This window comes from Daucus carota, chromosome 1 (genome assembly GCF_001625215.2).
Source record: "Daucus carota subsp. sativus chromosome 1, DH1 v3.0, whole genome shotgun sequence".
Classification (NCBI taxonomy): Eukaryota; Viridiplantae; Streptophyta; class Magnoliopsida; order Apiales; family Apiaceae; genus Daucus; species Daucus carota.
In genome coordinates this window covers 16,598,919-16,617,834 of record NC_030381.2, presented here as the reverse complement: position 1 = coordinate 16,617,834, position 18,916 = coordinate 16,598,919, and the positions used below count along the sequence as shown (strand labels likewise).

General features: G+C 32.5%; 1 protein-coding gene across 2 annotated transcripts; it reads left to right on the top strand.

Moving 5' to 3' along the window:
- The first annotated feature begins 3,807 nt into the window (after nucleotides 1-3,807).
- Nucleotides 3,808-10,132, top strand: LOC108205081 (ACT domain-containing protein ACR3). Of its 2 annotated transcripts, XM_017374863.2 has the most exons (9): nucleotides 3,808-4,048; nucleotides 4,994-5,050; nucleotides 5,985-6,098; nucleotides 6,365-6,410; nucleotides 6,719-6,833; nucleotides 7,033-7,100; nucleotides 7,743-8,360; nucleotides 8,619-8,723; nucleotides 9,672-10,132. In XM_017374863.2, exons 3-9 carry the CDS (start codon nucleotides 6,031-6,033, stop codon nucleotides 9,993-9,995), a joined length of 1,344 nt encoding a protein of 447 aa, XP_017230352.1. In that variant the 5' UTR covers nucleotides 3,808-4,048; nucleotides 4,994-5,050; nucleotides 5,985-6,030; the 3' UTR covers nucleotides 9,996-10,132. The 2 variants fall into 2 exon arrangements, with proteins under 2 accessions (XP_017230352.1, XP_017230351.1); XM_017374862.2 differs by lacking the exon at nucleotides 4,994-5,050 and having other exon boundaries at nucleotides 3,809-4,048.
- The last annotated feature ends 8,784 nt before the right edge of the window (nucleotides 10,133-18,916 follow it).

Below are 18,916 nucleotides of genomic sequence, written 5' to 3'. Positions count from 1 at the left end.
TGGAATCTCGCCCTTAACGTGGGTCAAGTCACGCGGCCCAGGTCTTCGATGGGGTCCTCGTCCTCAGCTATTGAGTCCTCGCCCAATACGCTTCTTCCTCGCCCAGTGCGGAATGGACCAGATACGCCTGCTTCTCAGGCCTGATTATTATTGTTTTATCTTGGGCCCAGGCCCACCATCAGCCTCGCCCTAAGAGCGGACGGAGGGCTAGCCCATACAGCTGAGTCTGAGGAGGTCCACCTGGGCTAGTGCTGGTCAGCCCACCTAGTTCCTTGCTCCTCGGAGGAGGCTGGGCTCCAGAAGCCCACGTCCGTCTGATCTAAGGCGATGGCCCATAGCTGGAACCAAGGAATGAGAAACCTATTCTGATTAGGTTACTTGTTCCCCAAGAACTACGTCTGGCTTGATCCCTATAAATAGGGTACGTAGGCACATTGTTTGGGGGGAGGTCGCAACCCTTGCAAGAGCGAATACTCCTTCGATCTTGTGAGAAAACCCTAATCCCCCAAACGATCTCAGCCAAAACCAAAATCACCACCCATACTCCGTCGTCCGCCGTCATCGTCCACCACAAGTTCCAGCAACCCTCCCCGAATCTTGTTATCACCAGATTCCTCCGTTAACAATTTGTAATATTAGAACTAATCTTAATATATAGTATGAAACTACCAAAACAATTTAGAAGCTTAAACATATATATTAATAGCATAATCCAAAATAATGCATATGTGTAGATATATGTATAATATAAAATTTGTAATTTTATGTGATATTTTTGTCCATAATAAAAAATTACGATATTTGTCAGGTCACAATCCGTATCGCACTCACGCTATGTTGTTTGTCAAAGTCACAATCCGTATCACACTCGCACTATGTTGTTTGTTAAATTTAAAGCCGCAATTACACCACGATAAATAAAAATCGTGTTTTGAAGTACTGTGAAGAATGATGCGGATAATTTTTGCGATTCGATGAGTACAGCCTATTTTTATATTGGTCAAAATAATACTTTCACTTTTAAATGTCATGAATATTAAAGATTTTTGCACTTCTATTTAAGTAAAATAATGTCTCTGCGAAAAATGTGAGGAACAACTTAACTAACGTTCTAAAGCTGTTGGACGTTTTCCAATATGAGTTTTTACGTGTCGCAGATCGCTGTGTAATCAAAACATCCACCGAAATTATCCACCGAGGTCAACTAAAACAGTTTCAATCATATACTCCATGGATTAGTCGCTCTTGCCTAATTTAAACATCAAATACAGCTTAAAGAAAGTACTATAATTTTTAGGCGTGTATTTAATAGGAATTTTTACGAATTTTTCATTCGAGAAATCTGTGATTATTTAATTCAGATTTTAAATAATATAGCCTTTAACCCGTGCAAAGTACGGGCGGGTATATAATTCGTAATTTATTAATTATAATTTAAATTTTAACACTATTTTATTAGTATTTTAGTATTAATGAATTGAATTTTAGTTAAATTATATTAACCAACTGATTATATCTTCTAACGGAAATTTAGCTTTCACAATTTATATTATTCAATTAATTTTAAATCAAATTTTTCATATTTCATATATCTTCATATGTTACGTGATGGTTCGTGTTTGTAACGAAATAGAACACGTTAGAGTTAAATTTCGAGTAAAATACGTTATAATTAAAAAGTAGCGTCTCTAATTATTTATATGTATTTTAGACAAAAGATATTAAAAATTGTATATTTATAATTACTTATACATTTGTCTATAAGTATTTTTTAATATTAATATATGTTATTAACAGTAGTTTCACCTTTTTCAACTAATTATAAATTATATTTAATAAGATATTAATATACATAAGGAGTGTTTTTAGTATATAAAACTGTTTAATAGATATCTGCATGTTGTAGACTTTTAGTTTTATAGGAGAGTACCAAACCAAAATTTTGTACGACCACAAATTATACCCATGTTGGCTTTTTATAGTACTAGCTTATAGCCCGTGCAAGGCACGGGAGCTTTTTAATTATTTATAAACTTTTTAAATATATTTTAAATGGTGTGAAAAAATTTAATTATAAATAATAAATTAAAATTTTATGTATCATGCCAATGTATTAAATTCTTTCTATCAAATTTTAAATTATTTTAAGTAGAATATTTGACGCCAACTCCTATTAGATTATATTAATAAATTTATTTTATATTAAAATTATTATAATGTGATTTAAATATTTTTCTAAAAATTTTTATGGTTCGAGATTAAAATTGATAAACACAATTTGTTTTGAATTAAGAAGATGAATTATAAACATGCAATAAGATGGTAGAATTTGCTTTGGATTAAGAAAAAGTTTTTGTATTCGTTTCTCACATAAATCAGGCTTATTAATTTTGAAATATATTAGATAAAAATAATTTTGTGACTGTGCGATTTATATGATTCTACAAATAGAATTGGTAGAAAATATTTATTTTGGATTAAAAAAAATCATAAACACGTGAAATCAAAATTTGTTTTGGATTTAGAAAAGAAATTATAAACATGTAAGTAGATATCAGTTGTCTTATGGAACAGAAGTTAATTTTGTTATAATCAAACGGTGTTTATTTGTTCAATATAGGATCCGATGGATAAAAATAATTTTTTGACGGTGTGATTTATACGATTCTATAATTAAAATTTGTAGGAAATATTTATTGTGGATTAAAAAAACCAAAAACACATGAAAGACAGAATTTGTTTTGGATTCGGAAAAAGAATTATAAACATGCAAGTAGATGTCAGTTTCCTTATTGAAAAGAATTTAATCTTGTTCTAATCTAACGGTGCTTATTTGTTCAATATACGATCCAACGGATGATAAGCTTTTGGACCGTAGGACCATGCGACCAAATTATCTCCCTTACGCTTATTATATATAAGTATATAATAGTATAGATATCAGAATTTTGAGATATTGAATTCTGATATAAAATCTGGTTATATTCAGGATATCAAATAATGTTTTAAAATATGATGGTATTCGATTGGAATTTGAAATTCATTAATAATTTACTCCCTCCGTCCCAAAATAAGTGTCGCTTTGACTTTTTACACATAATTTAAGGTGAAACTAAATTATACTATTACACAATATTTTTCAGAACACTTTTTCGAATAATATTTAATATATATATATATATATATATATATTTACAAAAAAAAATTTGAAACAACATATGGAATCATTTTTTTTTTCATCTCAACTTACGTGCAAAAAGTCAAGCGACACTTATTTTGGGACAAAGGGAATATATGATGGTATTCAAATGCTCATTGATTTTTTGGTGGGTTCTGTGAGAGTGTTTAATCATAAATCCATAAGAGTTTATAAATCCATGAGATTTTAAGTATTTTATTTAAATCCTAAATGCTCTTTTATTATCACTCTCTGACATTTGTCAAGAATCTGTATAAAATTAAAATCTGATACAATTCATTAAAATCCACAAACCATATAAAATTCATTAAAATCTCAGTTGAATACCCCACATAAATATATTCGATGTATAAATTGATTTAGTTTGGAATCCGATGTAACAAAAATAAATCTCGATCGTGTTTTGGTTATAATTTAGAGGTTTATTTTAAAGTTCTTAAGAAATATAATATATAAAAGTTTTATTTAAAGGAATTGAAAAATAACATATAAAAATATGTAATTCTTTACATGTCAAATTTATGTATATTCTTGTTGTTAATGAATTTAGTGAAAACGATGAAGAGAAGAATAGTTGGGAGTATATAAAGCGCACTGAAAGAGCCTACCTCTCTTGTCTTGTGTTGTGTTGTGCATAAAACCTCATCGCACTGCACTTGCTTTGCTCACTGTTGTATCATGTAGTTGCCCACTCAAAAACAAACAAATCCTCTCTCTCTCTCTCTCTCTCTCTCTGCTCATACATCTTTCAATTACATGTGAATAGTTTCCATTCTTATCTTCTGCCATCTCTATCCCCTTCACATATGTCCTCTGTCAATTAAAACGCCTCCTCCCCCCTCAGCTCAGGTCATCTCTCTCTCTCTCTCTCTCTCGTATCATTTATGCATGTGGTTATCTGCGCGCCTGTCTGCTTATGGATTGCGTGAATTTGTGTTTAATATTTTTACCTCCTCATAATTGTCATTTTAAGTATATACTCCTGCTTGTTATCTGCCAGGTGAATTTAGAATACATAGCAACTTCGGTCACAATTCACCACTATTCACTTTGTAATTAGTATTTGGGATAATTTACATCTTTAATTTCTTCTTATGTTTCATATTTCTATTGCACTCAATTTTACGTTTTTTTTTAACTTATAAGTTACTTATAAGATAAGTCAAACGACCCGTAATTATATCACGAAACATTGTGATAATGTAATTGAAGCCTCTTAAGAGACAAAATGATTTACTATTTCAAGTCGAGCATTTTACTGTTCTGGTTTAACTTTTATGGCTTTCCAAAGTACAAGTACTTGGAATAACCAAGTTACTAATAAAAGGTTGAATGTGTGTATTATGCTCTGTTACTCTATTGCTCATAACCTGAGTCATATGCTCTTATCCCCACGTGTATATTACGTGTTGTTTATGTGTGTGTAACATTATATGCTGTACTAGTAGTACTACCATGACAAAATGAATCCCATGTTCCTATCCCACAGCTGTCAGGACTGTTAGCTTTCTGATTGACAGACCCTCATGGCATTATTCTCTATGTCTGCTATAAAGATTCAGGATGAATTTTCGATTCCCATAAGCTAGCAAGGTCCTCCACTCTTGACACCCACACATACATATTTCCGCGAATAGTTAAGAATATAATGTGTTAAAAGGTTGTAACATAGCTTGAGAATTATGCAAGATTGCATAGTTTCTGATATGTATGGTGGGTAGATAAAGAATGCAGAGGAATCAAAATCATGATGCACTGTCGTATTGACGATTTACTTCTCATGTTTCTGTATAGATTACTATCTCACGAGGAGCCTTGGTAACACACATACATACAACACTTACTGACAGGGTATCCCTACTCAAAGATACATCCTTTGTTTGTGGAAAGTTGATGAAGTTTGAATTTTCTAATTTTTGAGTCTTCTATTGCTTTAGGCTACACTTAAAGTTATGGTTTTAAAGCGAGGTTTTCTACTAGGCCTTATAATTAATGGCTTTGAAGCGCCAAGAGCATAAAAATGGGCACAAGAAATTGATTCTTTGTTGGACAAGAATTAAGAATTGATAAGATGGGTGAAGTTATTCTGTGAAAAAAAGTGTTGTCGCTACTGGTGACATAAGTCTCTGAATGATAGCTGAAATATGTTACTACAATCTGATAATGGCAAAACCACCTTTAGGTCAGGTGTTTACTTTAGTTTTGAACAAAAGTTCAAAAGCTAGCTACAATAGCAGTTTTCCAGTTTCATTTGGTACATATCTTAAACTCGTAAGGTTTCAATTATTGATTTTAATTAATGTGTAAGTTGCTTTCAGATACTGGGAAACTGAAATGTGCAAGTTCTTAAATCCTGCATATTATTGAACATCCAAGCACATACATTTATAAAAATTCAGGGTATTCATGCTCTTACTGCTTTGAGTGTGTTCTATCTGTTCACATCGAAATGTTCTATCTGTTCACATCGATACTTTATTATGATAAGTTGGTTTATCATCTCTAATAAAAAGTCTGTGTCGACATTATTCAGTATCTTCTGACATGAATAAATGATTATATCTTGATCAACAGTTTGGGTGGAAATCGTGTGTTATAGATTGTGGGTATACGCACTTCCTTTTGTGTGCATGATGATCTTTTCTGTCCACCTGTTTCACCATAACAGTCTGCACTTATCAGAAAAAGTTTACTTGTATAAGTACAAAGAATAATCTGTCACTACTTGATTTTGCAAGCATTATCATTTGGAGCTTCTAAACTCTACCATTTTGTTGTAATGCAGGCAGGAGAAGAGACATCTTCTGCATTCACAAGAAAACAGGTGAGGGATGGCTTCAGGTTTGCCTTACTTTGATCCTGACTATGAGAATCTGAGCTCTAGAATAAACCCTCCAAGGTAATCCCTCTCACATTATTTTCCCAAGCACTGCATTTCTGGCTGTAGTATTTTAGTTAGTCAGTGCGTCCATCATGTCAACAGTCTTTATGCACAATCTTTGGAATCAGAATTTGCAAACTAGTTAAAGAACTTATACGCCACAATATAACACATACTGTCTTTATAACTGGTACCATCCGGCAGTGTTTTTAAGATGAGTACATTATTTTTAGTGGGGTAAAATCATTTCTCCTAATCCCTTATCTCTACAAATCTTTTTGTAGGGTGTCCGTGGACAACAGTAGTTGCAAGAACTATACCTTGGTCCAGGTAGCTGCTTGTTTCTTGACTTATTGTTTCAATTAATGTGTTGCTTCCCCAAATGTAATATCCCGACTAATTTTTGGATCCAATTAGTCTGTAATATGTTACCTTGCTATTCACAGTGCCATGTGGTAAGCGTCTTAATAAAAGCAAGGAATACAAAAAAGTTATTCTCATACATTTTTTTTTTGGGTTATAAATATTGATATGTTCACGACGTGCATTTGTTTTGAATCATGTTATTAATTTGTTGTGATCAATAGCATTTTATGTATTTTACTGAATTGACTAGATAAGGGTTATGTGCTTATTAGGTTGACAGTGTAAACAAACCTGGGATACTTTTGGAAGTTGTGCAAATTTTGTCAGACCTTGACCTCAGCATATCCAAAGCATACATCTCTTCTGATGGTGGATGGTTTATGGATGGTATGAGTCGTCTAATACTATATTAGCTTTTATGGACATAGCTAATTCATGTTTATTTGGAGTCTGTGAGATTGTTGATACAACAGAATGTGCTCTGTTATATACACCAAAGCCATCCTTTTGATATGATGCAATACACACATTTCGTCATTATTTCACGCGCTTACGAGTAACCACTTTCATATTTGACTTTGTACAGTATTTCATGTCACTGATCAGCAAGGGAACAAAATCACAGACAGTAAAACTATTAATGACTTAGAACAGGTATGTTTTCTAGTATCAGACTATAAGATGCTTAAAATTAAGTAATTTGATGCATATAAACTACAGCTATAAGACGCTTTATTTGTGACTAATGCATGTACCTTCTTTTCCACTTCCAACTGTTTTCTGTATCTCATTTTTCATTGATGCTTTAAAATGTCTGCACTTTCAGTGCTCTGATAAACTTCCAGGATAGAGTGCAATTGAGAAGGGTGACGAAGCAGCCAATTAGCCGACTCCTAACTTGTACTTAACAAAAGAAAAAATCGCTTAGATTTGTTATTAAAAAGTCTTTCTGTATACTGCAAACAAGTGTAGCATCAGCTATTTATGCTGTCCTTTTTTATAATCCATTCAATTGTGTAACTTGTTTAGGGATGTTTAGTTCCTCTTCCTCAGTTCCTTGTCATGGACTCGAATTTAAGGTACCTATTAATCCCCTCAACTTAACAGACTGACCAACATATGAACCTATTTAAGCACCGTTAGGGGTTTAACGGATTTAGTCAATTTGGAGGAGGGTACCCTGAATTAGCCCAAAAATATCACGCGGTTACATTTAAATCCGACCTTGTTAACCAAGGCCTACATGTAACATAATAGTTAAATCTCTTCGTATGTTCTTCTCTCTTTTTTTACTAGGCTCTAGAACCTAAATGCCGCAAAGCAAATGTATCAAAAACTTGGTCCGGACAAAGAGTAGAGGTTCATTCTATGGGTGACCACACTGTGGTAGAGCTAATAGGCAGAGACCGCCCAGGGCTATTGTCAGAGGTCTCTGCCATTCTCAGCAACCTTCACATCAATGTTGTTGCCGCTGAAGTTTGGACACATAATAAACGAGTAGCATCTGTTGTTTATGTCAATAATAATACAACTTGCCGTGCTGTGGATGACCCCACTCAGTTATCTAAAATGAAAGAGCAGCTGAGGAACATTCTTGGCGGGTGCGAGGAAGAGGAAAAAGTGTCTCATACTGATTTTTCTGAAGGTTCCACCCATATTGATCGGCGGCTCCACCAAATGCTGTTTGCTGATAGGGACTATGAAGGTGTTGGTTTTACATCTGGGAATGATCACCATCATGCTTTTAAACCGAATATAACTATTGAACATTGTGAGGAGAAAGGGTATGCAGTGGTTAGTGTCAGGTGCAAAGATCGGTCAAAACTGATGTTTGACATCGTGTGCACCCTAACATACATGAAGTATGTGGTTTTTCATGCCAGTATCTCCTCCGACAGTCCTTACGCATCACAGGTAAATTAAAGGTTAAATTCAACATGTTATATTTGTTTATACTTATGTCGTCGGTGTGAAATACCTGGTCATTGGTGCACTTTGATAAATATATATGTTTCATGCCAAGACACATGCTTATTCTAACCCTGTGTAACTTTTGAGGCTGCTATCACATGCTCATTAATTATTATTGATTAGTTTCTAAATAAATTCTTACAAGAAACTTTGAGCTTGTTTTTCTTCTTTATATCTAACAAAGTCATTGTACAATTGTAGGAGTACTATATTCGTCATGTGGATGGTTGCACTCTGAATACTGATGGAGAAAAAGAAAGGGTCATAAAGTGTCTTGAGGCTGCAATACGGCGAAGAGTGAGTGAGGTAAGTAGTCTTAACTAAAGTGGTATATGTTGCTTAATAGAAATAGAAAAGCATAATCATGAATTGCTCTGCATATCTTAAATTGTGTTCTCACTTCTTTCTTACTCTAAGCCACAAGTAAAATGTACATCAGCTGATGTCTAGCATCTTGTTAGCCTACTCTTTTTAACTTCAAAGTCCCAAATATCTGCAGACTGGTGTTTGCATCAATTTTGATGCACTCCTTTATATTTTTATCTATGAGTAGTCAATAGTGGAAGTGAAATTGCACAGAAGAAATTAACGAAGGTTGCATCATTCCTGATCCACATCTCTTGATTATAATGTGCAAGTAGAGGAAGTTGTATTTAATTGAAAAAAACTTCTAGGTCATAGACAGTCTACAATCACAATTCTTGTTTGCTTTCAGGACTTTTCGTTGGTGACAGTTCTTGTATATCTTTCTTGCAAGATTGTCTTAATGCTGAACTTTGATATTTTCCTGTTATCACATATAAGAACTTGCTTTTATTGCCTGTACAAACCTAAAACATGCCTTAGATTACAAGCAAGGAGAAACTGAAATTGGTGTCAATATATAAAATTAAAGTGAGTATATTGTTTCATGTTGTTGAACTGTCTTTCTTATTATAATAGATTCACACCACAGAGTGAATTTGTTAATATATTAGGTGTAAAGGAACTTTGCTTCATACTGAGAGTTCACTTAAGTTTAGAATCAAGATACTAGAAGAAAAATTGCCAAAGGTTTCTTCTGTCGCATAGGTCGGCATAGTGATTCATAGAACGCTGGGATGAAGTTTCATTTGCTACAATATCTCAACTTTTGCTGTCTAATACATGAATATCGAAATGGTTGTTTTTATTTTCACATATTATGCGAAGGTTTAGTATTTTTATAACACTAAATAAGATGCATATATTGAATTGGCTCTGGATGATATATAGGGATTAAGGCTAGAGCTGTGTGCAAAGGACAGGGTAGGGTTACTATCGGAAGTGACAAGAATTCTTCGAGAAAATGGACTCATTGTTGCCAGAGCAGGTGTAACAACAGTTGGAGAGCAAGCAATGAATGTCTTCTACATAAGAGATTCTTCGGGGAATCCGGTGAATATGAAGACTATCGAGGAACTGAGAAAAGAAATCGGACACAGGATGATGCTAAACGTGAAGTTGGACCCAGCAAGTGAAAAGCCACCTGAAGCTAGTAAGTGGTCAGCAAAACCAAGCTTCTCCTTAGGAGGCTTGATGGGGAAGTTTTTGTCTTGAAACTTGTGGTCCAAGGTTATATGTATTGCACAGAATAATGCTATGGCCACATCAAAATCAGCCCTGGCCTATGATACTTTGTAACATTCACCGTCTCTGTGAAATATCTATATTTTCATCTAGCAGTTGTTCTGAAATCTCTTTTCTCATAGTTTATGTTTTAAGATTTGAATCCAAACTGTTGATAAATTTTAATATCCACATATGTTTTTACACAACAATCTGGCACATTTTAATGTACCGAAGTATTGCTTGCTAGGACCTATGTTATTTCGACTCTGGTATTTAGGTAGTTGGGAATCATGTTAATCCGGCTCTAGTGTTTAGGTGGTCGGATCTATATATCCATATTTAGTCATTTCAGTATTTGCCATCACTTGGCGTCACATACAATGGTGTGTATGTGTGTGGCGCAATGTGTTGCCTTAGATTCTGTCAAAACACTGTATGGAATGCCGGGTCAATATCTTCATATTTAGTCAATTTCAGTATTTGCCATCACTTGGCGCCACATACAATATGGTGTATGTGTGTGGCGCAATGTGTTGCCTTAGATTCTGTCGAAACACTGTATAGAACGCCGGGTCATTTGACTTTAAATAACGAAGTTACTTCACATGGTGCCAATATAGAATTTTTAATGCCTCTGGCGCTTCTTTTATATATACATAAACACTTGTGCTTCACTTAGTTAATTTTACCTAGCAAAAGCACTTGATCCCACCAATAAATGAGTATTTATACATATGTATAAATACAGAGTCTTTGAACACGAGTTCTGATGATATAATTTTGTTATAGCAGCTGTCATTCTTTGAAGATCACTTAGACATTTATCCTCCGACTTGATCAGTTTTTCTTCTTATGATCAATACGATGAACATCTTCGTATAAATATAAGTTGATGTTTAGTGTGCTAGTCTGGTTCACAAACGACTAACTTTGATTCTGAACTTTGTGCCGTCTTTCATAAATTACTTGATCAACTCATTACGGGTTAAACATGTTTAGGATGTTGATTACGAATAATTATTGACATGATATTGAAATCCATTAGCATTGATATTGAATTTGTACATTACTTTAAACACCGAATCTCTAGAACTTTATTGACCGAGACTCGAACATTTTAATGAACTTGTTCCAATGACTCGTGAGGGTTTTAGAATTCTTGACCGTCTGATCATATATTACTTGATATTCATTCTGTCTTGTCCTACTTATTCATGATTTTATGTCTTGATTATTGTGTTGAATTATGATTATTACATGTTATGTTACATTAGGCTTTACACTTTTTATACGATTTGTAGTCCAAATTTATCTATTATCTATTATATTTAAATTGGTGTTAATTTTATTAGTCATACACTTTTTATATTTAATATAAAGATAATTATTCATTTTTTGTTAGTTATTCCCTCGATCTCGATAAATTATGTAGACAAGGTTCTTCACGCATTTTAAAACACTTATAAAATATAGTTTTATATTTTATTTTACTTTTTTAGAATAAAATATAATATTTAATTTTTTTATTCAGAATTAATTTTTTTAAAAAATAAATTATAAAACTATATTTCATAAAATACGTTTCAAATAACGGAAAAAATTATATATAAATAAGCTGGGTTGGGGAGTAGTTCCTTAAAACATGCAGTTGACTAATCATGCTAATTATAATGGGTATTTATTAAAACTAACAATTTTTATTATTCTTTTACAATTTTAATATCTTCAGAAAATGATTGTGAATGTATCTTTCAACCATGCAACTAAATTTAACTTTTATATTTTTAGAATTTCATAATCTTCCCATAGAAATTTTTATTCTTGTGCTTTTATCTTTCATGGCTAACACTGAACAGTGACCCTGTAAAAGGGTTAAATGGCATTTACATCACTCAACTCGATACTAACTTTCAGTTGGGTCATCCAACTCAAAAAAGTATCAATGAGATCACAAATCAAAAAATGATATTCAATCTAGTCATCATACACCATAAAAGTTTTACAACCGTTAAGTGGCGTTGACAATAAACGGAACTCCGTCTATTGTTGCCCCATCAGGTGACATATCACCTGCCACATCAATAATTAACTACCCAGTTGTAAACCCGACTCACAACCCACCCCCTTATAACCCTTATAACCCTGATAGTGAAAACCTAACTTTCAACACTAGAAATAAATAAATTTCTAATTATAAACCTAACTTCAAAGATGGTTCGAACTCGATTAGGTGTTGCAGAATCTCGGAAAAGTTTGCATTGAAGGGAGATTTGGTACGAGGGGGAGAGGAAGAGAAAATAGGAGGCAGAAAGGTGGATGATGGTGTGATGGATGTGTGGGGGTTGCAGTGTGGGGCGATGGCGGCGGCCGAAATGGAAGAACAGGTGGCAAGGGCGAAAGGTTTAATGAGAGATGGAGAGGAGTTTGTGGGTATGTAGTTGTGTATGAGCTCGATGGTAAAGGGAGACGAAATTACCACCGTGGGTAGTGGTGGCGGAGTGCAGTGGAGAAGATGAAAAGGCATAAAAGGGGAGAAGGAGATTAATTAGGTTATATCAATTGGGTCGGGTCGGGTGTAATTCTTGGATGAGGTCTATGCCACGCTAGATTGCTCACTCAGCTTTCCATCCATTATTTAACGTTACTAACGGCAAGTGACCTGTTTGAAATTTCTTAAGAGAATAGTGAGTTGACTGATAGCTTTTTGAGTTCGATGACCCAATTTAAAGTTAGTATCGAGTTGAGTGACCTAAATGACATTTAGCACCCCTATAAAATAGCTGACTCGTGACAATCCATCCATTTATGTATTAATTAATAGGGGTGAGCAAAAAACGAACTGGAGTCGAAAAAGCGAACCCAGTTTATTCGGTCGGTCGGTCCGGTCCAATTTATTTGAAAATTTGGTCTATTCGGTCTGGACCAAATAGATCGAAATAAAATTCGGTTCGATCCTATTTTTAAAAAAAAATATTTCGGTTTGGACCAAATAGTCCAAATAAAATATAATACAAATTTATTTATATTATATATATCTATTATATATTATTATTTTGATATCTAATTTATAAATTTAATTAGGTAAAGTGGTAATGATTAATTAATATTATTTTTTTATATAATTTATGAATTTTAACATTATTCAAAATATTAAATTTTAATATTATAAAATAATTTTGATTTTTTCGATCAAGACCGAACTATTTCGGTTCGGTCCGATTCGGTCCATAATAAAATTCGGACCGGTTATTAGGAAAAAAATAAAATTTCAGTTTTCGATCCATTTGGTTTGGTCCGGTTTTGGTTCGAACTGACTGAATGCTCACCCCGTATATGCATCGACATTTAAACATTCTTCTCAGGCACAGAAAACCAGGATATACATCCTTTTTTATATATATTAAATTTTTTAAAAATATAATATATATATTTTTATTACTTTAAAACAAAATTTGATATTTAAATTTATATTCAAAAAATAAAATTTTAAAAGTCATTATAAAAATATATTTAATAAAAATCTCGAAATCTATACTGTACTATAATAAGCCAACATGGGTATAATTTGTAGTCCAAGGTTTTAGTTTTTTGGTTCGGTACTCTCCTTTTGGTACTACAAGTCTACAAATGTGGAGTCTATTAGTATTACATTGTTAAACAGTTTCAAATACTAAAAACACTCATAACAATACATTATCATATAATATTTCATTTAAAAAATTATAATAATGTTATAAATAAAATTATAAATATACAATTTTGAATATTTTTTTTAACAACAACCTTCATATAACTCTTTTTAATTTTAACGTGTTCAATTTCAAGATAAACACGAACCATTACATAATCATTTCTAAGTCTAATCTTAAAAGTTATTGTTATCAAAAAAACCAAGATTACAAAATTACGTTGAAATTCAATTGATTAGAGTACTGAATCTTTCAAAGGTATTACACAATCGGTTATGTTTGGAAAAGACTTGAATTTTCTGATTTTTTTTATTTTTAAATTTACGTGTACTAAATTCAGATTAAATGTACTAAAATCCTAATATGAAAATATAGTCAGTTGAATAATATAATTTAATTAAAACTCAATTCATTAATACTCAAGGGTTGGTTCTGTAAGTCTAAATGTAAAGACAACCCTATCTGTTACATAGGGATAATAACTCAACAATAGAACAGGACAAGTAAATAACACTACGCCTGCACCGGAATCGGAAGATACGAAGACAAAGGTTGAAGAAGCCATCTACAGTCTTGAAGGAATAAGTTCACTGGAAGAAGTTCATTAATATGTTCATGCCTCAGTGAAGAATAAAGATTGAAGTATTCAAGATTGTGGAAGCAATGAAGATGTTGTTTAAGTACTCGAAAGATTTCAGTGCAACCCCTGAAGCAAGATATTTCTATGTATCTTGGTTGGTTATTTATAATCAACAAACTGAAGCATAAACTAACCCGGAACCGACTGATCAATGTTTGCTGACAAAGACGGTACAATGTTTAACTTCAGTGTTAGTCGCTTGTGAACCAGACCAGTGCACTAAGCGTCAGCACGTACGGAGCTTTGCAAAGTATTTATCGATCGAAGAATTGATCCAGTCATATCAAGTCATTTGTTCCAAAGCCAAGTCAAGCCAAATGCCAGCTATGCCAATGCTTACTGCTCAAATGCCATATGTCAAAGCTTCCACAGAAAGCCATATCCAGAAGTGACATTTTATATATGTGTGCACTTATATATTTGTATATGTACAAATATAATTATATATGTATATATGTATATTTAATTAAATATAATATATATAATATATATGTATATATGTTTTTTAAACATATGTATATGTATATTTATATGTATATATATTTAAATAAATATATATGTATATAGTATATGTATTTATATTTTACATAAACATTTATATATTTAAGTGTATATATATATTATATTATGTACATAAATATGTGTATATTTATATCTATAGATAATTATATATATATACCTATATATATATTTATATTTATATTTACATATAATTTTATGTATATTATATATATTTAAATATATGAGAATATATTTAAATATATGTATATATATATATTACTATATGTTTATATAAATATTATTTATATACATTTATATATATATCTTTATTTATACATATATTTATATAATATTATGAATATAATATAATATAAATATATATAATGGTGCAAATTTGTCTAAGTGATCACTACAGGGGAAGCATCATCACTGATGAAGCGCAAACTTTGACTAAGTCAAAGTTTGCGCCTCAACCTTCCTTTAAACACTTAGAAAATTTCTAAGTCACCACTGTCACACTAAGGATGAGTGTTTGGCGCAAAGTTTGACTGAAGGGAATGGCGCCACCTTTGACCAAAGTCAAAGGCGCAACCTTTGACTTTGTCAAACTTGGCGCTAACAATTCTCCTGAATTGTTTTTCTAAGTAAGAAAATCCACTGGGCACAGAGGAGAGTCTCCTGGAGCGCAAACTTTGACTAAGTCAAAGTTTGCGCCTCCAACCATTATCTCTAGGCGCAACTTTGAAGAGCTGTGGAAAATTCTAAGTTGATCAACACTGTGGAGCACTGTATAAGCGCAACTGTTGACTGAAGTGGCGCAAAGTTTGACTTCTGTAAAGGTGGAATGTATTTGAGGCGCAACTTTGATTTATATATATATATATACTCATATATATGTATATGTAAGTTGCGCCACCCCTTGGTATTTTCTGAGTTAGATTTATTTTTATAAATCGAATCCGTCCAGGACGAACTCAAGTCGTCCAGGACGAACTCGTTAACCATGGTTAGTTTATGAAAGCCTATAAATATGTGATTGTGGTTCTCACAATTTACAACATCCTTCGGGATGGATGGCCAAGTGCTATGCACAAACTCTCTCAAATATACACACACCCTAGCCTAGTTTTGTACCGTAAATATTTATAGTGGATAGGGCTTGTAATATTTAGAGGAGTGGTCATTGTAGCCAACCTTCGGGTTTGGATTTATAGCACCCTTCGAGGTATTTATCAATATACAGATATACCTTGGAAAATATTGTGTGTTGGTTTAATATTTTCATATCCTCAGAAACCGACCTAATAAATATCCGGAACACGAAACCCATTACAGAACTGCAATTTGTTTATCCGCAAGATTCGAAAGAATTTTAAATTGTAGTGAGTATCGTATTCAACCCCCCCTTCTACGATACTTTGGACCTAACAATTGGTATCAGAGCCAGGTTGATTGATATACAAATCAGGATCCTTATCGTACGGAAAATCAAGAACCTAGCTTTCGATATTTGATTAGGGGAAATGTTCTTCCGGTTTGTGTTGCTGAATTTGTCCGTAGGCCTAAGCAAGGATTATCTGTCGGATACTGAACTTTGGACCGGGACTTATAAATTTATACTTTAAATTTTAATAAGTTTATTTTATAAATTTAACTTAATTTATTTTAAACTTATTAATTGAGTTTATTATGAATTAATTAAATTTATCTTATAAACTTAATTAAATTTACTTTATAAACTTTGCTAAATTCATTTAATAAATTTGCTTAAATTTATTTTAGACTTGTAAAGTTTACTCTTAGACTTTATCAAGTTTATCATAAATTTTTATAAATTTATTATTTAAATTTGTATAGTTTATGATTTAAATTTAAGTTAAAATATAAAATATAAATTTAAGAGGATTTAACTGATTATGGATATAAGTTCAAGTTCAAGGGTTCAATTTCATTTGTTCTGGAAGCTATGATTTAATTGGAGACGAGACACTTGAATATTTTCAAAAATTAAATTTATCTAATAAATTTTAATATATTTACTAAATGAATTTGAAATAAATTTATTCTAAACTTATTCAGTTTATTATGAATTTATTTGAATTTATTTTTTAAATATAATTAAATTTACTTTATAGATTTAACTAAGTTTATTTTATACTTTATTTTCTTTCATCTTTTAAAACTTAATTTTAAAATTTATTTTCTTTATAATTTAAACTTAGTTTAAATAATCAAGTGTCCCGTAACCTTTTTAATTATTCTACTCCAAGACAAATCAGATTGACATTTAGTTGAGACAGATCAGGCTGACAGATTACAAGACAAACACCGGGCTTTCAAATATCAGATTCTCAGAACCGGTAATGGAATTACATTGATGACCCAATCCAATTGATTTCTCAAAGGATTATTAGAAGCAGTTTTCTATGTTCGACAAAGCTGATTGTGATTCGAAGAAGATTCTATTGAAGACTAATTTGGTACTACTAAGAGTGGATTTTGAAGAAGGCACTTCAGGCCTTGATCTGAGTAATTACTCCGACTTGATTATCAGATCACCAGATCAGGATGGAAATTTGCTACATCTACAATGAAGCATCTTTCCAGGGCTCGAAATGTCAACTTTGAATGGCACCACTGGTAGTAGGAAAAGAGAAGTTTTTACGGACGAATCTTCAAGGGATTTCAATCTAACTCAGTGATTCGGGGATATACAATTACACAGTGAATTGTAGAAATGCTAAATCCATCCAGAATCAACTGAATCAAAGACAGAAAACTGTGGAGGTTTAAGGATATAATTATCGAGTTACTACCGCACCAAATCAGTTTCGTGCATTTATGTCAGAACCTTAGAATTGAACAGAAGAGTTTGTAACTGCTGAATTTGAGGAAGCTCAAGTCGACGAAAGTTAACACTTTTGAAGAATGTGAGGAAAGAACTTCAAGGATTAGCATAACACTGTCTGAGAAGTTTAGTCATGTCAGATTCAGACGGAATCCATTGGTTTCAAGTGGAGACTCTTCAGGGTTCAGTTCGACAGGTTGTTTGAAAACTGAGTTGGTCAGTACACACAATATTGATTGGTATCTTTAGCAAAGAAGGGTTGCTATATATATTGAAGCCTCGACAAACAAGGATGATAAGGCTTGTCTGAAATTCAAGTGGATGTTTTGAAAGAAACATCACAACAAGTTCTTATGCTATTTTAGGAAAGGTGTGAGCTGGATCAGTTGCTGATGAGAAGGATGATTATGGTTATCTGGCTATCCTAGCATTCTCTGAAGATGACTCAACTCGCACATCTCAGGTACGAATTCTTTCTAACTATGCAATACATATTTCTTTATATTCAAAGCATGTTATAAATCTCTGAGTAGAATTGTTTAACACACAAGCACAAGCATGATAACATCACAATAGATAATGATTGGACTAGTATGCTAGATCACTATTCTGGTAACTAGGATTGATGATAATCTTGTGCATGTGTCTTTAGCAGATTCTTAACATGTGTATGAATATTTAGGATTTGATTATTTGCAATGGTGAGATTAGAAGCTTTCCTTTGGAACACAACTCTTAGTTTTAGGGGTTATGATCCTAGCATGTATAACTTTGTACAATTAGATTTGCTTATCTAATCTGAATTTTTTGTTAAGGATTTTATTTTGTTCTATGATGGAATGTCTACCTTGTGTCAGTAGAACTTTCAGGTATTCATGTTAGATCTAAAACTGACTTAGGTAATAGAGATAGTATAATGCCATATAACAACAGATTGGAATCAGATCCTTATGCTCTTAGAAGATTATTGAATATATGTAATTCTACTTTATACCTGTTGCACTTGTGTTAATTGGTTTAAGTAGAGAGTACTGAATCTTCTGAATTGCATAACTGCCTGTCTTGCTCTTGTCTTATCTTTGATTGTTTGCCATGTGTATTCAACATCATGTCTGCTTATTTTCATGTCATGAATGCATTTCTTTGTACTTGCATTGAATTTAGAAAAGCATGTTTGAGAATCACATTAGGGCAATGTCTAGATAAGAATTAGCATGTTAAGGTTGCTTCT